Genomic DNA, 25,964 nt, shown 5'->3' with positions numbered 1-25,964 from the left:
AGGGTTAACAAACCGACTTTACAAAAGAAGAACTTGAACTCATCAACTGCTAATGACACCTTATAAAACAGGTGTCGGGTTTTAATTTACTGACAAAGGCACAGTGTGATATCACAGCTCTGCTGGATAAACAAAGTCTTGAAAACAATATCAATATAGGAGCTAATTACAAGTGCCTGAAGAAGAAGCAGCCCAAGACATTTGCACTCGCAGCACAAGGCTGAGACGCCTCGTGTACAGTGCGAACAGCTGCGAATGGTGCGATAAGTCCTCTCCACCAGGAGGAGCTGGGAGGTTGTAATGGAACCTGAGCTAGGCTAGATAATACTTATCGTTGGCAGCAAACACTGAAAAAAAATCAATCATTAGGAATAGTTAGACTCACATGGAGCTTTAATTGTGATATGTTTTGTTAATCTGTTTATTCTTGAGCTATAAACACACTGTGCTTTAAGCAGCTTTTCACACGTGTCCATGGGTTTAATTGTTCTCTCCCACAGTTTTCAAGGCTGTGAAAGTATCAAACAGAGAGACATATTGTATGCCAGCGATGGAGAAAATCATTTCAACAGCCCATATATTTTAAGTTGCCATACTATTCATTAAAACATAAAATCACATTCAAATGATGTTAACTCATGAAGTAAAATACATAGGAAATTATGAAAAAAATAAAACAATTGCAGAGAAGCAACATGCATCTTTTACACCCAAGTTTGATTAATTTATTTTGCTAATAATACCTCATACTTTCACAATAACAAAAAGCAAGGTTTGTTATTACTGTACGCTGTTAATACCCCAATAACGACTTATAAGTAGAGCAATTTCATGATGAAGAAAGACTTTAAAAAAAAAAAAATCACAAATTCATCATCAGTCAAATATTATTTCACAACACTCGCCCTTGGTTTTTAGCAGGTAGTCTGTGCTCCTCATCTTCAACTGCTAACTCACCTGGTGTTGTCGTTGTATATCGCTGTTGCGTTTGATTTTGTTCAACCATTTCAAACATACAGAATCAGATTCCATTTTGTTTACTCAAGGCCAGGCCTGTTTTCTAAATGCACTAAGAAACATCTTAAGACATTCTTATTTTTGCAGGCTTTTCCCTGACTTTCTGGGACTCCGGTGTTTGTCTTATGTGTCTTTACTTTTAAGTATATATTTTAACTGTGTATTGTTTTTGATTGTTAAAGCACTTTGGGACCCTGGTCTAGAAAGGAACTTTAGAAATAACAATTACTTACTTACTTAGAAGATACATACATAGAAGTGTTTTTTAATCTTGTGTCACATTTTTTTCAAGTAAAATTATTTCTTTTTCACATTTGCAGGTTTAAACAGACATTTCAGCTTTCATTTGTGCGTTTGTGAACAAAATCGAAAATCCACAAGAATGCACACCATTTTCAGTATTAAAAGGGGTATTCGTGTCTAATCCAATATGAAATGTGGAATACTTTAGGGTATACACACACATTATTTTATAATTATCTATACCTTTGCTCAGGTTCTATAGTTGGTGAACACAGGCAAAGAATGAAAAGACAATGGAGGGGAAAGTGTTTATACTTTTAAGTATATACCACCCATATAGAAAGTTTCATACAATTTGAATTTGATTGACATGCTAAGAAATTATCAAATAATTATTCCTTCAATGTTATCAGTTATTTATCTCAATTGTTTCTCATTGACGTCTACAGATTCATTACTTTTTAACAAGATAAAACAAGCATGATCTTTTCTAAGCCTTTTAAAGTATATATTTAAGCTGTGTTTTGTTTTTTATTGTTAAAGCACTTTGTGACTCTGGTCCAACTCTTGTTCAACCATGTTTGTAACTATACATAATGTATCAGTCCAACTCAAATAAAAACATATTTATTTTTTTAAATATATACAGTAAAACAGTCTGTTCACACCTTCCTGCAATAGTGGGTTCATGACCTAAACAACGCCCACCCCCACAGTCCTGTGACAACCAAGATAAACACGTCCGTGCCTCCATCATCAGCAATATACATCTAGAATGTACCCTACACTGACTCAGAGCCTCGAGAGTCACTTTGTGACCACAACAGTTTTGATGAATGTCTAGCCCTTCCCCCATCCGTGGCAAGTAAAATGGCTTCCCAGAAAATACCATCAGCTGGCTTTTAAACTCCACTGACTTATAAGTTCAACAACAGGGACGTTTCCCATAACGCTCGTCATATCAAGACACTGCAATAGTGGCCTTTGCCAGCATATGTTTGCTTGTTTAAACACACAAAAAAACTTTTATAGAATCGAATAAGTAAATGGCTTTTGAAACTTTATACATTTATTTTAACCGTTGAGCCTTTGACAAAATGACGAATTTCCCGTGTAAAATATCAACCCGTTTATATAAATGTATTCGTGATAAACAAACAATGTAGACTTAGAATGTCAACAATACGCTTATAAATTAATTTATTATTGTTATTATTATTATGTATCGTGCTACTTGTTTATTTAAAAAATAGTAAGAGTCACTACATTACGATTTAAATATAAACAGTACACGTCACGAAATAACATTACAGGAACAAAAACATGACATGATACTTTCTGGAAAGAAAACAGCACCTCGCTCATAAAGACACCCCGTGTTGTCTTTTATCTTTATAGTATATAGTATTGCCAACTACTTGTTTTCACTTAAAAAGAGTGAAACAACTGTGCGTACACTTAGCAGGATGCTAGCAAAGCTAACTACCTGCCTGCATCTATGCGTTAGCATGTTAGCTCGCCGAGTCTGAGGCTAATGCTAAGGCTAGCCAGATCCGGAACCATAGATATTTTATGCGGAATTCAAAGATAACAGCGGCAAGAATCGGCAGAGACGCCAGAGACGAAGGATAAAGAATAAAAGTAAAAAGGAACATATTGTGGCATCCTTACCTCTTGTCTTCTTTTTAGGCCCAAACCATTCTAGCTATTGGAAAGCTCTTTTTTTTTCTCTTTGTCTTTTCCACTTCCAATTACACGCAAAATGGACTCAGCTAGTGACACTTTAACAGCTCGAACACTACAGCCGGATGGACGTCCTCCGTTTCCTCCGATGCGAGTCGATGGGAAACAGAAAGGGTGCCATGAGGCGCCTCTTCATGTTGTGATGTTTCTAAGACAGAAGTGGCTGAAAAGGTAGAAAGGGCTGCTAGCTAAGTTCAGTAGTCAGCAGGTACCACAGACAGGACTGTGTGCATGAGCGCAGCAGCCGCGGTGCGTTTATGGGGCTCGGAAATTTCAGCCTCGGCTGTCAGACAAAAATAGAAATAATAATAATAATAATAATTAGATTGTATCATCTTGTTCTTTCTCTTTATTTCTCTTTGTTCTTGTTCTTATTCTTATTTTATTTTGATTTATTTTTTATGAAAAATTGCTGTATTTTCTGTGGCTATTGGAAAAAACAATTTCCCGAAGGAGACCTCCTGAGGGATCAATAAAGTTTTACCTTACCTTACCTTACCTTAACCCATCATAGCTATTAAAGCAGAAAGCTGCGGAAAATGAATCAATAAAACGAATTCTCAATTGTGGCTTCTAAGTTATAAATATGCAATTACTGGCTGTGTGCGATTGTATTTTTTGTTTGTATTGCATTCCTTTTGAGGATCTCTGTATTTATCATTTATAGATCAATAATAATTTAATTAATATTAATAAATAATTATATAAAATCTTTTAATTTAATTAAAATGATTGCAGTAGAAATGGTCGCTTATGCAACACAGGGGTGAAAGTTAAAAATGGTTAGACGAAATGTTATTTCTTTCAACACTTTATTCACAACTCACATTACAATTTACAAGGCGAGTGCTGCATTGACAAACTGTCGTACCGCTGTTTTGAATTGTTGACAGTCGTGCAGAGTTGTCACTTGAGGTCACATGTAAATGAGAGTAAAATCTCCGGGGAAGCATGAAAAGCACACGGTGGACTAGGATGTCTCTCTTATCTGCGGCCAAGTCCAGCTGCCCTCAGCTCAACCCTCCTGGCTTTATGGGTTTAATCTCTGTTATGACAGTGCCCCTGCTGGTCGCATCAGGAACTCCAGCTCTGGGTTTAAGCTTCGATGGCGCATCACGTTCCTCGCGAGGATTATGTTGATACATGCGGGACTTTTTCTGCGGTTGGACAAACTTAAATCCACCGGCAGATCTTGCAGGGTGTGGTGCTTCACGAGCTTCATTGTTATGCACAGAACACGAGGCTCAAACCTAAAGTCTGTTGTTGATAAGACGGCCTGAGAAGACCCAGAATAATGCAAGTGTAATAACCTTGAGACACATTTAAGTTTAAGTTGTAGATTTGTTTTATACTTTGAAAGGAAAAAAGGGTTTGAATCATTTTAATATTTTGACACACATTTTCTTTCTTAAATGTGAGACTACAAATAAATAAAATAGGCTAATGAAAATAAGGACAACACAATTAAAATGACAGTGACGAGAAATCAGGCTCCATCTTCTCTTTTATATTATATTGTAAATGTCCAAACGTACCTACATTTTGGAAAATTATTTTCCAGACCAGGGTCACAAAGCGCTTAAACAATCAAAACAATATACAATAAAGTATATATTTTAAAGATCAAGATAAAACTGATAACACAACAGGAGTTCCAGAATGTGAACTTGAACTTTTTGTATTGGGTAATTATCCAGTAGAATAACCAGTAAACCACAAATATAATTTTTATTATTTCTCTTTTTTTTTTCATTTCATTTTATTATTATTGTTTATAGTGTTTTCTGTGAGGGGTGGTGTTTCCCGAACAATAGGTATAATGGATATACATATTATTATTTAAGGAAATTCAATTAAAAAAACACCAGCTTGTGATAACATGAAATGTTACAAACAAATTGTACAAACAAGACACAATAGACCAAATTTGATACCTTTTGAAGTGGTAGATACAATTTACCATTTAAATATTTCTCTTCAATCATTTGTAATAATTAATAAACACTTAATATTTAAAGCTGCGTCTTTCCGGCTTTGGGTCGAATGACAGTTGTGGGTGCATATTTGAGATGTTCTATTCAAGAAGTGAATATCTGGGAAAGGACTTATTTTCCAAAAAATATTTTTATTCAGTTCAAGGAACAGGACTTTTTCCACAAAAGGTAAATTGACAAAAAAAGGCATTTTATAATCTGGAAATGTGGAAATGTTTATTATTTTTTGGACAATGTAAATTTAACAACAGGAAACATGTTATGTTAATGTTAGAATTATTGTGCCTTGGAAGTATGACTGATGGTGTTGAACCTGGTGCAGAAGCTACACACTTTATCTACCTCTGTAACTGGATGCTGGACTTCCTGACCGACAGACCACAAACTGCCAGGATGCAAAAAATCACCTCCGTTACGCTTGGCTCCCCTTACGGCTTTGTGCTGAGCCCCCTCTTGTTTACACTGCTTATATACAACTACTTGCTATGAGCCCGACCTGCCATCTTTTTTGTTGCCTGTAAAAAAGTATTCCAGAAACTACTGATAAACAGCACATTTCACTTGAACCAATAGGTTGACAAAAAAAAAACTTGATATAAGGAAAAAAAAAACTCACAAATTTAGATTTCTTGGAATTGTATTAGCTTAGCCATAGTTAATGACACATGACCATCGATATAACAGACATCAAGTAGCTATGATTACTAATGTATAATAACTACGAGAAGGTTTCCTCTCCTGATAGCAAAATTACAATTAACAATTAAATCATAGTAAAACACTGAGAAACAGTTTTTTTTATTTTGGAACTAGAAGGTTTATAATAGAAAAAACATCTACGTAAAAATGAAAACTGAGAGCTGAGAGCCAGCGGCAAGAGAGAGAAAAGTCTTCGGATGATCACTTCTTCTTTTTCTTCTTCTTCGGTGGACCTTGAACTGCCTCGCTTTCGTTCTCAGAGTCTGAGCTCTCGGAGGATGAGGAGGAGCTGGAGGAAGAGGAGGACGACGAGGAGCTGTCGTCACTGTCGCTGCTGCTGTCGCTGTCATCCGACGAGGAGCTGGAGGAGTCGCTGGAGGAGCTGTTGGAATCGTCGTTGCTGTCACTCGAGTCTTTGGCTCTGAGATGCGACAAATAACAAGCATGTTAAGATGGTGTTGTGTGTGTTTGGGTTGTTTAGATAATCTCTTGAACTGAGACAAAAAAATAGTTGGACAAAAATGCAGGACTTTAATCTAATTATCCTAGTGGTCAAAAAGGAAAATATGTGGCAAGATAACAGTCAAACGATATGGGATAAACAGGACAATGAGTGACTTGTGGGGATTATTGCCTTAAAAAAGGTACAAAAGTTTTATGTTACTACAGACTGAACTGAATCTGATAACTGGGCTTTAACTGCAAGTATTCGTTGTTTTTTCCTATACAAACAAAATAACTTAAATCACTTACTTCTTCTTTACTTTCTGTCCACTGGAGGAGTCTGTTCCAGGTCTGAGGAGAAAAGAAAATATGATTAATAGAATGATTGATAACCGATAAATCATCAAACAACTGCCACGATTGAAGAATTATGTTGTCTCAGGGCAAAACATGGGTATATTAATCAAATAAATAAACAATATACACATTTAAAATACATAATTTGTAAACACCAATACATGAAATATTGACTTTCTTACATACAACACATTTGATGGCTGTAATTGATTGATCTGAAACATTTGCCTTAAAAACCAACTCATCAAATGTCTGATTTTCTATTTGCTGTAAATCCACAAAGAGCAGAAGCAGAACAAATGCCAGCATCCTACCCGGTAATGCTGAGTGGTCTGTTTTCAAACTCCTTGATTTTCTTTTTCAACTCGACTGTTCTCGAGGGTCTGTGCACATATTTTCTTTTCCCCGTGCACTCATAGGTCCAGTGTCCCATTTCCAAACATTTCTGGCAGCGTACATTCTGTTTGTTGGCCTCCCTGCACGTTACAAGAGAAGAACAGATATAACAACAAATAGATTTGATCAAAACCAGGGTTTCATTGTGACGCCGCCGACTTGAATGAGTCATTATAAACATACAAAAGGTTTTAAGAGCAAGAAAGAGGATATTATGAAACCTTTTTCATGTTTTATAAAAGGTACACTTGACCATAAAAGTGAGTTTGGATATAGTTTGTTTGTGTTTTATCAAGTAAACTCCACTTCTTCCATTTTAATAAATCCAAGATGAACTCTGTTTTGATACAAGAATATCTGTTACAGGATTTCAAGTGGAAGACAGGCAGTGAGATTCATGGAGGTAGTGAATAAAAATAATCATTGTGATGAGGGAGATTTATCAAGATATATTTAAACAGGATGAGACGAGCTTGCTGTGTATGCACAGATGAAAACTATATATTATACTATAGTTGAACATGAATCTGTATTACTCGAAGTGTACGATTGTTTCATTTCGAGTAAAATCTTAAAAATGTTACTGAAACTGATGTAAAGAACAAGATAAGTTAGAAAGAAAGATCATGCATTTAGTGAAAATGACTGAATGAACTAAATAAAAAGTTACTATTATTAGATCGCAAACGTGTTTGTTAAACAATCCAATAACGTGATGGTTCTGTTACAAAGAGCGTATAGATATAGTTTATAGCTGCGTAGACATTGATAGTTTGGTTAAATAATATATGAGAGGATTTATAGAAGTAGCTTTTGTGTGGTTGTATATTTATTTTAACAACGTAAAGACGACCAGGCGACGTTCGGTGATTCTTTCACTCCTCTTGTAAAAAGCCCTTTAACCACGTAAATCGATCATTTAGTAAGTTCCCTTGGCACACTTGGCAAATATATAACATCGTTTTTTAAGATAACAATGAATTTACTCACGCTTGTCGTCTGGCTATCAGCCTGTGCATAGGAGTCGCCATGTTGGAGTTTACTTTTCACGGTTCAAAAAAAAAACACACCGAAAAGACGTCATTTCCGGGATGTGTCTCATGTATATACACTTAGTTGCCTATACTGCCACCTACCGGTCATAAGCTGTTTTAAACATAAATGAGATGCCACTGTTAACTTATTTCAGTTAATGGCGTGATATTGAATTAACTTGATCTGAATCATATCCGGTTAAATTTTAATTTGACTCGTTTTAGATTCACCGTAGATATTCTTGCAGTACCGCCCATTTCCTAAAGGAGTCCACCGGCGCTGTGGCTTAGATGGTTAAAGCGCCTGTCTAGTAAACAGGAGATCCTGGGTTCGAATCCCAGCAGTGCCTTTTGATATTCCCGCATTACAAGGCATCTCTTGTGAAATGATTTGAAATTCAAAATAAAATCCTATTTTAAAATTCTCACTATTATATTGTTACCAACAGTTATGTGGACGCATCACTGACCTGTGGTGGCGGAAAAAAAAGCTAAGCTAAAAGGCAAAGCTTTGTATATACTTGTCGATCTACGTCCCTGTCTCAACTATGCTGACTATGGACGAGTAGTGACCAAAATAACTACATCGCCCTTACGCACTGCCGTAATGTGTTTTCTCCAGAAGGTATCTGGGATCTTCCTTGGAGATAGGACGAGGAACATGGTCACCTCCCTAGGCTTAGGAGTAGAGTAGATATGCTTCTCCTTCGCATCGACATTAGGGTTCCACTTGGAGGCCTTGCTGTAGTGGTGAAGATGAAGTTGTTCTCAAATAAAAATCAAATGTCAACTTCATTGTTTCTATTATTATCATTATTATCATACAGAAAAAACAAGTGTACATACTTCAAAGTAAAGTCAATGGTTCAACTATTTATTATATGGATATATAAAGCATTATAATATCATAATACAATTATTTTATAAATAATTATCATTTTGTTTAAATACAAAATCTACACATTTCACAGCAAAGAAAGTTGTTTGCTCAGATTGCAGGGAGTCCTTGAACTACTTGGCGCTGTGGCTTAGATGGTTAAAGCGCCTGTCTAGTAAACAGGAGATCCTGGGTTCGAATCCCAGCAGTGCCTTTTGAAAAGGTTTATTGACCTCAAATTACAAATTACTTCAGTTTACATGACAGAATAAATTGCACAATCTTTAAACTTACAGAATTAAATTAAAAGTTGTGATTCCATATCATGTCAATGGTAGTTGTTCATCTTTTGGGGGCATTTGTACGAAGAACATTGAATATATCATACTCTGGAGTAGGATTAGCTGTTTGACCTGTGACATTTTTATTCTCTAGCTATTGTAAAAATACTGTTTCTTAAAGTGACTATACAGAGAGCAGATGATGTCACTCAAACACTTTGATCCAAGGACTCGAGCAGGAATGTTCCCACAAATTGAACATGTTTTATTAGCTCTTTTTGGTTGTTTTATTTCCTCTGCCATGCTTCTTTTTACATTATACATTTTCGGATTTCAAATAGCATTTCATTCTTATCATAATTAAGATGAAAATATAACTCTTCTCATTTTAAAAGTTAATTAAACCTCATCAATTCATTACCTCCTCCACTGCTTAAGGAACAATTAAATCCTGTGAGATCCTGGTGATGACTGAGGACGAGAGGATACAGTCAACCTCACAAGCTTTTAAAGTGGATTTTTGGAAATGTTTTGGTTTCAAAACAAATAAAATGTTATGACTTTTGTCAAGAGTGTTAGTAAGTAATGGTTATTTCTAAAGCGTCTTTCTAGACCAGGGTCACACATAAATACTAGTGCATTTGCTCAAGGAAAAATGGCACCTTTGTCACACAATAAATATAAACATATTACTACATATTTATGCCTGATGTTTATTTGCAGGAACCTCTGGGCTAACATGAATGTCTTATTCAACGTTTTTTTAAATGGCTTCACACAGTTAATTCACACGTTTTAGTTAAGTACATAATTCCCCATGTTTTTATTTAAAGTTTTCATACCTATGTAATTATAATGTACATATATATGTTTCTGACTCCTTCAAGAAACATCTTAAGACGTTTTTATTTGTTGAGGCTTTTCCTTGATTTTCTGGAACTCCTGTTGTGTTATCAGTTTTATCTTGACCTTTAAAGTATATACTTTATTGAGTATTGTTTTGATTGTTTAAGTGCTTTGTGACCCTGGTCTGGAAAAGTGCTATACAAATAAAAATTACATACTTAAAAAACAATTTAAAGTGGAAATGACACGATATTTCGTAGAATAAGACTTCATTTTTTCTCTTACCTCAAATGGAATATAAAATGACTATATGGGGTCAGGGGTCACAGTGCTTCATCTGTTCTTTTTCATGTTTGTTTTTCTAAAAAATCCATAACGGTCTAAGGTCAGGCCTCACAAGATCTTTCACTAAGACACTTTGTGATTAAATAAAGCCACTAGAAAAGTATAAATGTTCACTGTTTTGTGTCAGAAAGCGACAAAAGCAAAAAGAAGCCTCTGCTCTCCTTCACGCACCTCGTAGAAAGCTCCAGATAACCCTGGAAGGTGGGAAGTCTCGCGAGAGTTCCGTCGACCACCTTGCGACAGCAGCAGCCACAGAGACACACACACAAACTCACACACACACACACACACACTCGCCGGCTTTCGGACAGTCAGTGGCAGCGTGGATTATGACAAGAAGTCGCCCGACTTAAAGAGGCGACTCCATCAAAACCTCGTTGGAAAAAGCTGCGTCTCGACTCTTCACTCGCGGTGCTGCCATAACAGGAGGGACTCAAGATGTCAGTGGTGGGTTTCGACCTGGGCTTCCAAAGCTGCTATGTAGCTGTAGCCCGAGCTGGAGGGATCGAGACGGTGGCCAACGAGTACAGCGACAGATGCACACCGTGAGTATCCATTTATAAAACTCTTTTTTTCATCCACGAGAAATCCTTCCAGAAGATCCTCCCTGAACACAACCCTCTCGCCTCCTTCTGTGTGCGCGCAGCATCGTCGTGCTAACTGTGTTAGCATTTTTATTTTTAAATGTAGTCATTAACGCCGCGTCACACCGTAAGCTGTCAAAAGATTTTTTTTTGGTTTTGTTTCTGTCGTTGTTAAGTTTGTTTTTTTTAATGTTGAAAGTTGGATTCGTGCTGGTGATGATGACGACAGCAGCCAATCGCCGGTTAGAATTTTCTAGAAAAACTTACAGTGTTGGCGAATCGATCGAGAAATGACGACACTTTTATTCTTATATTATTAACGAATCTTGTTAGAGTAATAATTTATATATATATATATATATATATATATATATTTATGTTTATCTCTTCAGAAAATGTTTTTGTACATTACATTATTATATAAAAAATAAAGGAGGCGTTATTGTTCAATATAAAAACGTTGATAGACTTAAAGATTCACAATTTAAAATCTAATTTGAAATGAACATTATATGTATTGTAGAGTATTAAATCAAGATATTTCAATAAGATTTTTGAAATAAGAATACTAGTAGGATATCATCAGTTGTACTGTTAAATGTGTTTTTAATGGTTTAATTTCTGTATTAAAATGCTATTTAATAGGGTATTGAGAAATGTTGATACTCAAAGCTATTTTTTACAGACTTTTTTATATATTTTTTTATATTGTATTGATTTTATCACCCCACCCCCTTATTTTTATGTATTTTTTATCACATTTTTTTAATGGTGTTCAAGGACATGCGTCTAAAATAAAACGATTTGTTTTCCTTTTATTTACTATAGAAGCACCTCATCATTTTTGTTTTACTTGTGGTTGAGTATAATCGGAGAAAAAAAACCATCAGAACTTTTATTGGTGTTCCTGACAATGTAAGGTTATCGTTTTATACTTTCAATAAGTTCTTACAAATGGAAAATAAAGTACAAATACTACTGATTTATCATTGGTTATGTTATTATGATATAATAAGTATGTAAGTATCACAAGGTATTACAAGTAAGTATCACAAAATGCTACATTTAAAACGGTCCTTATTAAAATATTTATTCTATAACTGTTTTCTTTTTTTTTCTTAATGGTTAAAACAACTACAACATGATAACTGTATGAGATGTATTTTTGTTGGAATTTTATTTGTTTAAAATTAAAAAAAACAAAAGTAATAATAATGTGAAGATGTAAATTCCTTCTTGTGTATGGATGACTTAATGAAATGTAATTAAGTAAGTAAATAAAGGTTATTTGTAAAGCGCCTTTCTAGACCAGGATCACAAAGCGCTTAAACAATCAAACACAATACACAGTTAAAATATATACTTTAAAAGGCCAAGACATAAGACGAAAAACAGAAGTTCCACAAAATCAAGGAAAAGTCTGCACAAATAAAAATGTCTTTAGATGTTTCTTGAAGGAGTCAGTAGATCATCAAACACAGAGAGAGGAAGATCGTTCCAAAGCTTAGTACCAACAGTCTGGAAGGATTTCTCTCTTCTGGTCCTGAAACGTGTTCAGGAACCATCACTAGATTCTGATCCACAGACCTCAGAGCCCGAGCTGGGGTGTAAGGCTGGATCAGATCACTGATGTAAGGAGGAGTCTGAACATGTATAACAATCAAAATAAGAACCAGAATTTTAAAATTGATCCTGAAAGAAACTGACCGCCAGGGAAGAGTTTTAAGGATCGGAGAAATGTGAGTTCTTCTACTAGAGCAGGTCAGAATTCTCGCTGCTGCTGAGTTTTGTATTTACTGCAGGCGAGACAGCTCTTGTTTAGACACCAAGATAAACTGTTACAATAGTCTAAATGAGAAATGTGTTAATAACATGTTTTTTTTAAGAATGTGGTTTATATTTTAAGCATAAAGTGACAATAAATTAAAGCAAGAGTATAATCATGTGTTTACAAAGATCTGTACGACTTATTTAGTTCTGTCTAATAGAATGCTTTCAACAATTGTATTGTTTTTGTTGTGTAGGTCTTTTGTGTCGTTCGGGCAGAGAAATCGTTCAATAGGAGCAGCAGCAAAGAGTCAGGTGAGTCAACACTTCCTCTCTGATCCCTGGGAGTTGAGTTTCCATCTGCAATATCGACCACTTACCGTCTTCACTTAAATTCCAGATTGTGACCAACTGTAAAAATACTGTGCAAGGCTTCAAGAGATTCCATGGCCGGGCTTTCGCCGACCCTTATGTTCAGTCCATCAAATCCAACCTGGTGTACGACCTGGCCCAGCTGCCGTCTGGAGCCACCGGGATAAAAGTAAGACTCTGATGAAAACGCAAATTAATGTAAAATTGCCCCATTTTTTTAATCTCTCTTCTGATTTCAGGTGATGTACATGGACGAGGAGCGATTGTTCAGCATCGAGCAGGTGTCCGGGATGCTGTTGACCAAACTAAAAGAGACCGCCGAAAATGCACTTAAGAAACCCGTGGCGGACTGTGTCATCTCCGTAAGTCTCTTGTAGAATCTCACTCGTGATGTGGCCTCTGAATTAATGTTTATTCTGTAGTCGAATGTAAAATAAAGACATGCTAGTGATGTCATATACAGATATAATAAGTATTTGTTAAAAGGCAAATGATGTGAAAACCCTTCAAAAGTCTTCCTCTCCAAGATGCAGTAAGTCTCTCATCATGACCATGTTTTGAAGTTATTACTTTATAAAGTTCTCTGAAATCTTGTCAAATGAAGGGTTACGAGAGCGGAGTCCATTATGACGTAATAATGGTCTTCACTCATGCTCCAGCCAGCTGTAATCACGCTCCCTGCTTTGTTTATACAATGAGTCCCTTGGATTTGGAGGCTTCCGGGATTGATTACGCGTGGTGACAAACCTTGATGTTGGACCAGTCACAGCAGAGTGGGTGTGGTTATGGCAAAAGAGATTTAATCTCCAGAAAACCGACACATTTTTAGTGGGCGGGGCTTAAGCACATTTTCTGTTTTAAAAATTTAAATGAAAAGAGAGTTTTATACAAAAAGACAAATACTGATGAGTTAAACAAAGGCCAAGATCAATTAAAGACGCACTTAAATCAACACATTTGGTGCCCTTTAAGGATCTATAAAAGCCATTTTTGTTTTTTTAACCTATATTTCTATTAAAATAATCTCTCAGTAAGATTACTTGTTGTTCTATTGGTTAAAGATGAGTTTTTCAATACATCAATAAACTTGATCAAATCGACTCTATTTAATGTTGGTTTAGATTTTCATGTTTTTTTTGGTCTTTAAGCCCCAATTTGTATAATTGAAAATATTGTTAATTACATTCCTGAGTGCTGTATTAGATGGATAGATAAACTTTATTGATGGAGATCTCCTTCGGGAAATTATTTAATAATGGCGTAACTGCAATTCCACAAACTCTCTTTTGCTCTGTTGCCACTTTTTCTGCGTGTTTATTTGTTACAAAATGAAAGAAATGCTCCTGTTTTTGGGCTTCATCTTCCAGTTTACTAACTTGCCAGTACATTTCTCGGTTTTCTAGTTTCACTTTGTGTGAAAACAAGGCAAACACGTTTGTATTTGTACAATGTGTGTTGTTGTATTCATAGAATGGTTCATATTTGCACTGCAGGTGTGTCCTCACAAAAACATGTAATTTCAAATGGAGTATTTCAAAACACTTCAAAGATTAATCGTCATTATACCCTGCAGCAAAGATCTTTTATTTGATATAATTTGATGACTATTTAAGTGGATTTAAATACATTTCAAGCTGGCACCTGCTTCTAATGTGAGCCCAGAATCTCCTGCCCTTTCACTGTACCAGAGGCAAATGGGATGTGTCCCTGACGTTTCTCAGTGGGGGGGGGTTCACGGACAGCATCTGTTACATAAAGTTCAGGGTGTTGCACAGAAAGGTTGTTACTCTCACCGTCTAAATGTGAAGTTTACATCAGCCCTGGAGACGATCCACTCATGACAGAAGCTAACAGGCTAAATTTAGCTCTGGAGTGTTTCCACAAGAAGCTGTTTTGTTTTGGTTGGACCGTTACTAACACGACGGCGCTATCCTGACGTCTTGTGAGAAAGTCCATTCATGTATTATTAGAAGTGACTCTACAAGCAGAAAAACATGCATTAATCAGTAAAAACATTATAAAACATCTGGTAAAAAGGTTCTCACAAAGGAAGGGAAGGTTCACTTAAACAAGAGGGGTCTTCTTTTGTTCATCTAAATATTAAAATAAATGGTTTATTCTTTAAAATGTATCAAATTAAACAATTTATTATATGATGTATATCACAGGGCTCTAGGTAAATGTATTTATTTTCATTTTATTTTATTATTTCCATCGCAATCAAAGCCAATTTTCAGGTTAGGCCAATGTCTTCACAAATAATGACAATTCTGTAATAATTTGGTACAAAAACGCAAAAGATAAGACCACACCAGCTTGTCTTTGCTCTGTCTGTACCAAAGAAGAACCAATGACGTTTTCAAAAAATGTTTATGAGGACTTTTTAAAAAAAACAGAAAGTCAGAATTGCATTTGAAAATAATTTTGATGTGGAAAAATTATTAACCTACTAAAGTACATTGATCTTTTTTCAAGTATTACATTTTTTACTGCTTTTGGTATAGAATAATGACATTTTGAAACTTCCAAAATAAAGGGAGAGAAAAAGTACTGGTAAGTGTACTCTCTGTAGTATCATGGGCAGCAGTATATTTTTAAGTTATTCTATGAAAAACTATATTGGTGTGTATTATTATCATAATAGAAAATTGTCGTGATTATCCAAAAAGTCAGAAAATATCACCTGGCAGTGTTTTCATAGTCTGCATTTATACTGAAAATCAAGATGAGGCGAGTACAGATACATTACAACTGATGTTAATGTGAAATATGACATTTAATTAAACAAATCAATTAGAAAAAGTTGTACATTAAGTATTTAATATATTTAAATATTAAAAAGAAAATCATGGAAATGAAATGATAGTAAGCTATATAAACAGTTAAAAAAAATTGAAATGCAAAACAGAAAACTAAATAAAAAGGGTCAAATATTTAACTTGTGTTCCATTAAAGTTTATTAATATTTACTTCTACTGTTCCTGACACTATTGGATGAGTTGTGCACCTCTGCTAGTGCCCTAACATCACAATAACTCAAGGTGATGTTGTTGTTTTCTGGCCTCCGGGTCACCTTGACCCTGAGAAAACAAGGGTTAAGTGTAATTTTGGCATTTTTAAAAATACGAAGACGTGTATTCAGATGATGTTTGGCTAAATAAAGGTCTGCTCCGCAGGTGCCCAGCTTCTTCACCGATGCAGAGAGGAGGTCTGTGATGGACTCCGCTCAGATCGCGGGACTCAACTGTCTACGACTCATGAATGACACGACTGCAGGTTTGAACATTAAGCTTTACCTTCCTGGACTCCGCACGTGTGGATAGCATGTTCATGATGAATGTGAATGCAAAGGTGCTGCGCTGGTGTGACAAATTCCTCACACACGACCAGTCACACACGTGTTCAGCTACTTTCTTTTGACTGTTAAAAGTCTCTGACGGATCAAATCTGCCATTATTAATGTTTATTTTGTTAAACTAGACTCAATACATTTAGCTAAAAACCAAGATCTGTTATCAACCTTTATCAAAACTTTAATACTATAAAGTTCCTCTTTAAGACCAACATGATGACAAAAACCTACATTGATCATTTATCTATAATAGTACTTCTCTCACTATTGGCTTGTAAATGTGGAGAAATAATAACTATTATTGAATTTTAGTGCATTCATTTTACTTTATTCTTTCTCATTATACAAGATTTATGTTATTATTATGTATTGTTCTGTATTTCTGTAGTGTTTACTAATGTTTATAGTTGTTGATAAATGTATATTTGTTTATATATTATTATGTTTATTTTATCTTACTGTCAATATTATTTTTTTTATTATTTTTTTAAAATATTTAATATGTCTGCTGTATGTCTTAATATAATGTGTTTGTACTTAAATTAAAATTGTTTTAGAACTCCCACCATTAAAAAATGTACAGAGAAGAGTAAAAATACTTTATTTAAATTATATAAATATTTTTATTGTAATTTATTTCTTAATGAATTACTTTTATTTTAAAGGATATTAGTTTTTGTGATCATCAAATATATATATATATATATATATATATATATATATATTTTTATTGAATAACTTAAAGGACTCTTTGAGTTACTTGTTTAATTATTGTTATTTTAGGTATAATAACCTTTTCTCTCTGCAATAACTGGATGATAAATCACACATCCCTGTGTTGGTTACAGTAAGTCTGGCTTATGGGATCTACAAGCAGGACCTGCCGGTTCCAGAGGAGAAGCCCAGGAACGTTGTGTTCGTGGACTTGGGCCACTCCAGCTACCAGGTGTCCATCTGTGCCTTCAATAAGGGGAAGCTTAAGGTGAGTTCTGAAGGATCCCAACATGTAAAAGACTCTTTTGTATTTGAACGTGTGGTTCACAGGAAGTCTTGTGTTGGAGGTAGACCTGCTAATAATAGAGGTGTCATCTTCTGGTCCGCCATCGATGTGTTAGTCTGATGAATAAATTGACACTTCAGCGCCACCTTCTTTATTCTGCCGGATCCTCCGCTTGTTACTTTAATTTCCTCCTGAAGCGGAAGATGGTCATGAGCCTCTTCAGTTTCCTTCTTTTAATCAGCGAGGTGATGTGAGTCATCGGAAAACTTTGTTTCTCTGTGCGCATCAGACTCTGGCCACGGCCTACGACCCCGACCTGGGCGGCAAGGACTTCGACGACATCCTGGTCAGCCACTTCTGCGAGGACTTCAGGACCAAGTACAAGCTGGACGTGAAGTCGAAGCCGCGGGCGCTGGTGCGGCTCTACCAGGAGTGCGAGAAGCTGAAGAAGCTGATGAGCGCCAACTCCTCCGACCTCCCGCTGAACATCGAGTGCTTCATGAACGAGATCGACGTCACTAGCAAACTCAACAGGTGAGATGATTCCTCTCCTTCTCGTGGGGTTGGTTCTCGTCCATCACTCTGAGCTATAAATAACTTTATTTTGTCTGTGCAGAGGTCACTTTGAGGAGATGTGTGCAGGACTTCTGGCCAAAGTGGAGGCACCGCTGCGCAGCATCATGGAACAAACCAGTGAGTACAGTAGACGTCAGCTGGACTTTCCCTGATGATGTGTTCAGAGCTATAATTGCTACCTGTGCTACTATGACCCAAATGATTTCTAACAGAAGGCCTTGTGTGTTATAAACAATAGAAAAACTTCAATATTGAAGTACATCAGACCCATCAGAGCCATAAATAGTGTTTTTTTTATGAGGAATGTTTAAAATGTTGCAAACTTTGAATTTATTACATTTAAAATGATGTATTTTAAGCATTACATTTATTTTTATTTTAAATTGATCCAATCATTTCTATATGGAAAGGTTTAATTATTATTTTATTAAATAATTTAATTTAAAGATGTTTATATTGAAGGGTAAAAATATTAATATTATTGAAAAAATGTTTTAAAATGCAAGAATATCAAACTCTGTGTTAAGAAGAAAATTCAATTCCAATAATTCAATATTTAAATTTTCTGAACCCTTTATTTTATTTGAAACATTTTGAATTCAATATGGAAATGTTGGTATGTTTTTGCCAACAGTAAACACCGAAAGAGTCCTGAGCTTCTTGATTAAACTTTCAGCCAATCGTGCGACTCACAGTAGATCACGTGATCTCACGTATTCTAATTTTCTTATTCCATTAAATAACAACATATGGAAACTTTCAATGTGGAAATAATTGATTAAAATCATTCAAAACCAATAATCCAATGATTAAACAAACATTTGAATAAAAAAAGGTTAAAAATTTCAAATGTTAAATTCGACCATTCAATATCCTGATGATATTGATATACTTTCATACTAAACACACTGACATTTTCACTAGTTTTGATATTTCTATTTACTTAATGTTTCCTATACAGTTGTAAATATATAAATATTCAATATTTGTTGGATTCATTAATTTTCTGAATGTTTATTATTACTATTAGAATTGATTTTATGTCGTTAAATAACATAATATCTGCTTGTGATTTTGATATTTATTGTCTTTAAGTCTTTTTTTTAGGCTTCAATCTTTATGAAAATATTCTTCAATATATTCATCAGACAAATCGTTCTGAAATAATGTGTAGGTTAATCATACTTATTACCCTAAATGACTATAATACTTAATTGTTATACCAACTCTGTCCAATATTTCTTCACAAACTTCACATTATATTTTGTTTATCGCATGTGTGTTGTGTGATCAGAGATGAAGAAGGAGGACATCTACGCGGTGGAGATTATGGGCGGAGGCTCTAGAATGCCTGCCATCAAAGAGCGAATCGGAAAGTTCTTCGGCAAAGAACTGAGCACCACTCTGAACGCGGACGAGGCCGTGGCCCGAGGATGTGCCCTGCAGGTACACCCGCCCGTCTTGCAAGTGAAGCCACCGCTTGAAGTCGTATGATCGTTTTAACGCGTTTCTCCACCTTTAGTGTGCGATCCTGTCGCCGGCATTCAAGGTCCGGGAGTTCTCCATCACAGACGTCGTCCCTTTCTCCGTCTCCTTGAAGTGGAATTCTGCTGCTGAGGAAGGACTGAGGTTGGTTCCTGGCATCAGCAACTCATGTTATATTTATTATTTTCATTAACGTATCAAAAAACATGTGGCATGAAAATTCCTTTTTTCATGTGATAAGATTTGAACTTTTTGTGTACAGCGACTGCGAGGTGTTCCCGAAGAACCACGCGGCTCCTTTCTCCAAAGTGTTGACGTTCTACCGCAAAGAACCCTTCACCCTGGAGGCCTACTACAACAACCCCAAAGAGCTGACCTGCCCTGGCACCGCCATCGGTACGACGCCTCTTTTTGTCAGTGATGTCAAATTCGACTCTCTTAGAGGTGGATGTTTCTGCGATTGACGACGCGAGGTGACTAACCTAAATGTTTGACCAATCCCAGCAGAGCGGTTGTGGCTATGGTAAACCCCAAAGTGGTTTTGGTGGGCGGGGCCTAAGATCGTTTTCTAATGTAAATATTTAAATGAAAAGAGAGTTTTGTACAAACAGACACATACGGATGATACAATAAAGTTCCAGGATCTATTTAAGACGCACTTAAATCAACACATTAGTTGCTCCTTTAGGCCGTGAAGATTTGCGAGTAGTTCAGCGAAAACTATGCTCTTATTTTCGTAATTCAGAAACGACGAAACTATATTTATTTTCTCCAAATCAAGGGATTAACCTGGTCTTTAATCTGATTTGTTTCTTATTGGATACCACTTCAAACTTAATTGCACAAAGATGTAAATAGCCAAAATCTTTCAGCGAGTAGAGGTCGTGGGGTAAATTAACCCTTGTGTGACCCGGAGGCCTGAAAACAAATGTGTTAGTGGTATCCCCTGTGTTGCTTCTGGGTCAAGGTGAATGACCTCCACCACTGCTTATGTATTTTTGGAAGCCAGGGAGGTCGTTCATCTTGACCCAGAGAAAACACAAGGGATACCTCAAACACATTTGTTTTTGGGGCCTCCGGGTCACCTTGACCCTGAGGTAATACAAGGGTTGAATGTAGGAAGTTTGGGTCTGATTGTGATATTGTTTTTTCAGTCTTGGAGGTTTCGATCTTACTTCATTATCGGTGTACATTACCTCACACATAAGTCTCCTTATCTTATCTCAAACACTGACATTTTTATATGCTAGTCATCAAACCAACGTAACATGAATCTACTTTGATTTGTATCAATTTAATCTATTGACACGTTTGTGCGTATACGTTCTTCCCAACAGGCCAGTTCCTCGTCAAGAACGTGGTTCCGCAGGCGTCCGGCGAGTGCGCCAAGGTGAAGGTCAAAGTGCGCGTCAACATCCACGGCATGTTCAGCGTGTCCAGCGCGTCTCTGGTGGAGGTCATCAAGTCGGCGGAGGGAGAGGAGCCCATGGAGACAGAGCAGACGGCGAAGGAGGAGGAGGTCGGTGTGTTTTTCTGACGTCAATATGCTGAGACGACACCTGGTCTTTGTTGCCATTTGAACTCGTGCTCTCAAAAGAACTAGTTTTAGTTACGACCCACTCATTTAGAGGTTTCCCTTCAAATCCATCTTAATCTTTCATCAGGCGTGGAAGACGAGACTCATTGTTCTTACAATCACTTACAAAGACCACACCTTTGCCAGGTCACTATTCATCTCTCTGGAATTTGAACATCTTGCTCCGACAGGCAGAAGAAAGTCTGAAGCAACTTTTCTACCGCTTCTTTTCTCTTCAGTCCTCGTTTGTTATGTCGATGACGCTCTTCGGGGTCCAAGTCATTCATCGAAGCTGTTGATACGTTTGGTTCAGAGTAGCTGCAGCGATGAACCCTCATGGTAGTGCAAGACGATGTAAGAACCTCCTCGTGTGTGTTTGTGCGACAGAACAAGATGCAGGTCGACCCGGAGGAGCAGAAAACTCAGACTTTAGACAACGGAGACAAAAAGTCTGAGAACGAGGAGATGGAGGTAAATGATGGAGGAGCTTCGAACAAAACCGTTTTAAAAAGTTTGCAAGAATGTTCACCTGGAAACGACTCCAAAATGGTCCCTTTTTAACCTATCTGGTTAAATATTGTGAATATTATATCTCAAAAAGTATAGAAGCTAGTGGTGCAGCGATCGACAATCTTCTGACAACTGTTAATTTTTTAAACTATCAACTTAAACCGACACAAATAATATTTTTTAAAATAATTGATTTAAGATGTTTGCATTACTGTGTTATTACCCCACCGGGCCTGGGGCCTGGTAGAGTCCATGAGGCATTTGTTAACAGACGACATGGAAATAAATGACTATTTATTTTATTGATTATTACTGTCTGAATTCTGAAAGTAGTTTAATTTAATAAAAAAACGTCTTCTATGTCATAATAGCCTGTGGATCTTGAAAAACATTAATACTCTTGTTTGGGTCAAGTTAACTAAAAGAATACGCCAGTAAACTACTGTAAATAAACACAAACTCTATGTTGGACCATCTTGGTGCAGAGAAACAAGTCCAGGGCTTATGCTGACTCGGCGTTATTGAGGGATTTATTTTCTAGGTTTTTGTCATTTCTTTTGCCTCGACTGCTATTTTTATTTTTGCTGGTATTTAAACCGGTCCATGGTTGTAAAAAAAAAGTTGAGTAAGCTTAATTTTTCAATGTTGAAATGTCAAAATAGGCTTGAAAATGATTTCTTTTCGCTCCTTAAACACCTTAAAAAACTATTACTAGGTCCTTCATGGATCTAATATTAACAAACTATCTATAATTATTGTTAAACATACTTTTGATTTGGGATTTCAGACTGTGTCAGAAGATGGGAAGCAGGAGAAGAAGAACGATCAGCCTCCTCAGGCGAAGAAGCCCAAAGTGAAAACGAAGACGGTGGAGCTTCCTGTAGAGGGCGCTCTGCACTGGCAGCTGTCCACCGATGCGATCAATCTGTTTGTGGAGAACGAGGTTAATGTCCTGAAACCACTGAGGGCATTATTTTACTGCAAACTATTTGCTCACTTGTAATCGTATTTTTCCGCCTGCAGGGGAATATGATCATGCAGGACAAGCTGGAGAAGGAGAGGAACGATGCCAAGAACTACGTGGAAGAGTACGTGTACGAGATGAGGGACAAACTACATGGAATCCTGGAGAAGTTTGTGGCTGAATCTGTGAGTGGAGCTGAACTCAATCTTCCTGTTTTATATTTATCTTAAAGTGCTTTGTCGTTTTTTCCAGGATCGAGATGCCTTCACTTTAAAACTGGAGGACACAGAGAACTGGCTGTACGACGAAGGCGAGGACCAGCTGAAGCAAGTGTACATCGACAAACTGGCCCAACTGAAGGTATCAAACTCATCATGTACGACTCTGTTTGGGTTACATAACGGGACCTGTATTTTTCCGTTACCCTCTATCTAGTGTTTTAATTATTTTATTTCTTCACTTTTACAGCTATTATTATTTATACAATTATTATTTTTGTTTAAATTGCTCTTCGCATTTCATTAAAAAACATTCTGTTTTTTATGAATAGTAATATTTCAAACATCTATTTTTTTTTTAAAACATTTTTATTTCTTATTTTTATAAGATTGCTCATTCTCATTATATTTATTTATTTATTTTATATTAATAGTAAAAGAAATGGTGTACAATTCAAGGCATTATTTACCTTTTTTTCCAATTTTCTTCTGATAGCGCATTCTTATTTTACCACATTAAATTATTTTATATTAACAGATATATTTTTTATCATAAAATATTCTCCATTTCTCGTGTATTTACAATCAAAGGATTTCTTATTATCTAATAAAGTTTAAAACTCTACTCAGAGCTTCAAGAAAACCGCAGGAAAACGGCATTAAATCACTGGAATAAATGAACATTAATAAAACTGTAGTGATAAACTTTCTATTGGTGTAAGCCTTGTCCGAGGTATTTGCAGTATCAGCGCTTTTGTCGTTTATTTTAAATCATTTGACTCTGCTTTTTGGCAATTTTTTTACTTTGTTTTTTATATTCTTTACAAAACTATACAGTATTATTGTTATAAATTCTATTCTTTCTAGATTTTCACCAGGAGAATATGAGTCATTCAATATAGTTATTGCCAGTGCAGTAAACGTAACACAGGAAGCGACGTTGTCTTGTGTTCCAAAGTGTCATCTGACAAGATATAGTTGAAATTCACATTCTTAACACAAACGAGTATCATCGTCTTTCTTCTTGCCTTTGAATCAATGTCGTCCTTCTTTCCACCAGACCCTCGGTCAGCCCATCTGCAATCGCTACATGGAGGCGGAGGAGCGGCCGAAAGCGTTTGAAGATCTGGGGAGACTAATCCAGACGTACATGAAGATCATCAAAGCCTTTCAGGCGAAGGTGAGGTTCGCTGATGTCGACGTGGTTCATCCGTTCATCTGATGAACCTCGTATCAACCCTGACAGGACGAACTGTACGATCACCTGGACGAGCTGGAGGTGACGCGGGTGGACAAGCAGGTGAACGAGGCCATGATGTGGATGAGCACCAAGATGAACCAGCAAAACACTCAGGATTTAACTGTGGATCCAGTCGTCAAAGTGACCGAGATCCAGGCCAAGACCAAGGTGAAGAAAAGGACATGAATTTGATTCATAACATATCAATACTATGGTCATTTTTTATCTTAATAAGCAGAAAGCTTTTGACAATATTAGCCTTCAAAACTTTTTACACAAACATTAACTGTAAAGGTAACTTGGGTTCTTAGTTTTATAGTAAAAGTATTTGGCAACTTAATTCTACTGCCGTTTTCTCATCATGTACTAGCAAACATGCATGAGGTATACTCTAGTTTTAACACTTTACTTATTATTATTCTATCATTTGAGCCGCCTCTTAATTAGGTGTGCGTTTTGGAAAGAACCTGGCGATACTATGCATATCACGATACAGGGGCAATGGTACGGTATAAACTCTAGGAAGGATGTATTTGTAGTATTGCTCGAGTACTTTACTTTCGGGACACATCATTCACAGACCGCGTGACTCTTGGCAAACTCGTCACTGCTTTCATTTGTTTTGAAACATAAATATGTTCAAAACATCAGCTTTAAAAGCTTCCGCAGTCGACTGCATCCTCTCGTCCTCAGTCATCGCATGGATCTTGTGGAATTTAATTCCTGACAATGACTGCTGCTGTCTAGCGTCCGGAAAATTAATTGCAATACACACACTTTATTGAAACATGAACCAAAAATTAACTGTAATGGAAAAATAAAATGTAACCCATGATACTTAGCTTTTTAAAAACGATACAGTACCGAAAGAAAATAAATGGGTGTATTCTCCATATTCCCTGGTGTCAATTGTCAAACCCAGGCAACTGTCCGAGTGACTCACACCTCATGCCTGCACTAGTTTTTACTTTAAACCTGTATGCCAAAATTTAAGAACACGACCAGCACCACCGTGTGGCGCCATTACAACATTACACCCATTTCAGTGAGAACTCAATGGCTGGATATTGACGGTTCTGTCTGTCCTGTGCAGGAACTTTATTCAGCGTGCAACCCCGTGGTCTCAAAACCCAAACCCAAGCCCAAGGCGGACCCACCGAAGGACACGGCGGAGAACGGCCCAGTCAACGGTCAAGAGGCTGAGACCGAGATGTGCAACAACGACAAAGCGGCGCCGGCGGGCACGGAGCAGGGCGGCGGCCCCGAGAAAAAGCTTCCGGAGATGGATGTAGATTAACCGCCATCTTTTCTCTCTCTGCTAGTCCATCAGTGATTCTCGAGCAAGCTTCACTTCTTCAAAACTGCAAAACCATAGATTGTCATATTTTCATCCTACGTCGTCACGAGACAACATCGCTTGATTTCTGACGGTCGCGAGCAGCACGGTGTCGTCTACGAGTCTTCAGATTCCTCTTTCCCTCTGAGTTCGCATGTTCTTCCCGTGCTTGCGTTGGGCTTCCTCCGAATCCATTGGAGACTGGAACCCTGGATTTGACATAAAGGTTGTTGCGTTCAGTAGCCTCTTCTTTGAATGTCCGGTTTAAATAATCTGCGCTCAAATGATTTCTAATGCTGCAGTATGTCCGGCAGTGGTGAGCACCGCAGTGGCAAACCTCCGATGTTGTATCTCTTCTTTTTTTCGTCAACACTTGCTGGATTATGTGTTAAAAAACAAACAACAAAAAAAAGAAGTAATGAGGTTTCTGTTGTTTATTCGCATCGATTGTCGTAGTTATTAGGTACGATCATGCAGTATTTCACTGTTTGGCTTTTTCTAACACGATAGCATCTGTTTATCGTATCCTTGTATTGTTTTTTTTCTACTTCAAGTCATTGCTGGTCCAACAAATCACCTACAGGGCGGCGCTGTTGTCAACAAAATAAACCAGATTTAAAAGTATATACGAGTCCATGGTTGTCATTTTTTAGTAATAGATTCGTGAAGAGTTCAGTTAAAACACTAAAAGTTTCTTATTTTAATATG

The 25,964-nt window shown here is 36.7% G+C and overlaps 3 protein-coding genes and 2 non-coding genes across 5 annotated transcripts in view; 3 read left to right on the top strand and 2 right to left on the bottom strand.

The window, feature by feature from the left end:
- aff4 (ALF transcription elongation factor 4) overlaps positions 1–3,203 on the bottom strand; it is a 38,449-nt gene extending 35,246 nt beyond the window's left edge. Inside the window, exon 1 of the mRNA XM_087806831.1 lies at positions 2,932–3,203. The gene's annotated coding sequence lies outside the window, so the exon portion shown is untranslated. The remainder of the gene's footprint in view (positions 1–2,931) is intronic.
- Positions 3,204–5,108: 1,905 nt separating this feature from the next.
- Positions 5,109–8,075, bottom strand: zcchc10 (zinc finger, CCHC domain containing 10). The gene is made up of 4 exons (XM_087806835.1): positions 7,884–8,075; positions 6,812–6,973; positions 6,450–6,491; positions 5,109–6,117 (listed from the first exon to the last, which is right to left on the bottom strand). Exons 1-4 carry the CDS (start codon positions 7,922–7,924, stop codon positions 5,898–5,900), a joined length of 465 nt encoding a protein of 154 aa, XP_087662961.1. The 5' UTR covers positions 7,925–8,075; the 3' UTR covers positions 5,109–5,897.
- A 128-nt stretch (positions 8,076–8,203) lies between these two features.
- trnat-agu (transfer RNA threonine (anticodon AGU)) lies at positions 8,204–8,277 on the top strand. Its single transcript has one exon. It is a non-coding gene; the product is annotated as a tRNA-Thr (tRNA).
- A 667-nt stretch (positions 8,278–8,944) lies between these two features.
- Positions 8,945–9,018, top strand: trnat-agu (transfer RNA threonine (anticodon AGU)). The gene has a single exon. It is a non-coding gene; the product is annotated as a tRNA-Thr (tRNA).
- Positions 9,019–10,437: 1,419 nt separating this feature from the next.
- Positions 10,438–25,882, top strand: hspa4a (heat shock protein family A (Hsp70) member 4a). Its single transcript, XM_087806828.1, has 19 exons — positions 10,438–10,821; positions 12,885–12,942; positions 13,028–13,168; positions 13,239–13,361; positions 16,176–16,275; positions 17,200–17,333; positions 17,641–17,885; positions 17,968–18,044; positions 19,222–19,373; positions 19,450–19,556; positions 19,675–19,808; positions 20,750–20,931; positions 21,376–21,459; positions 22,286–22,441; positions 22,522–22,647; positions 22,715–22,822; positions 23,741–23,860; positions 23,927–24,088; positions 25,014–25,882. The coding sequence occupies exons 1-19, from the start codon at positions 10,715–10,717 to the stop codon at positions 25,215–25,217; spliced, it is 2,520 nt and encodes an 839-aa protein (XP_087662954.1). The 5' UTR covers positions 10,438–10,714; the 3' UTR covers positions 25,218–25,882.
- The last annotated feature ends 82 nt before the right edge of the window (positions 25,883–25,964 follow it).

This window comes from Callionymus lyra, chromosome 14 (genome assembly GCF_982586985.1).
Source record: "Callionymus lyra chromosome 14, fCalLyr1.hap1.1, whole genome shotgun sequence".
NCBI lineage: Eukaryota > Metazoa > Chordata > Actinopteri > Syngnathiformes > Callionymidae > Callionymus > Callionymus lyra.
This window is presented reverse-complemented; position numbering and strand designations above follow the sequence as displayed.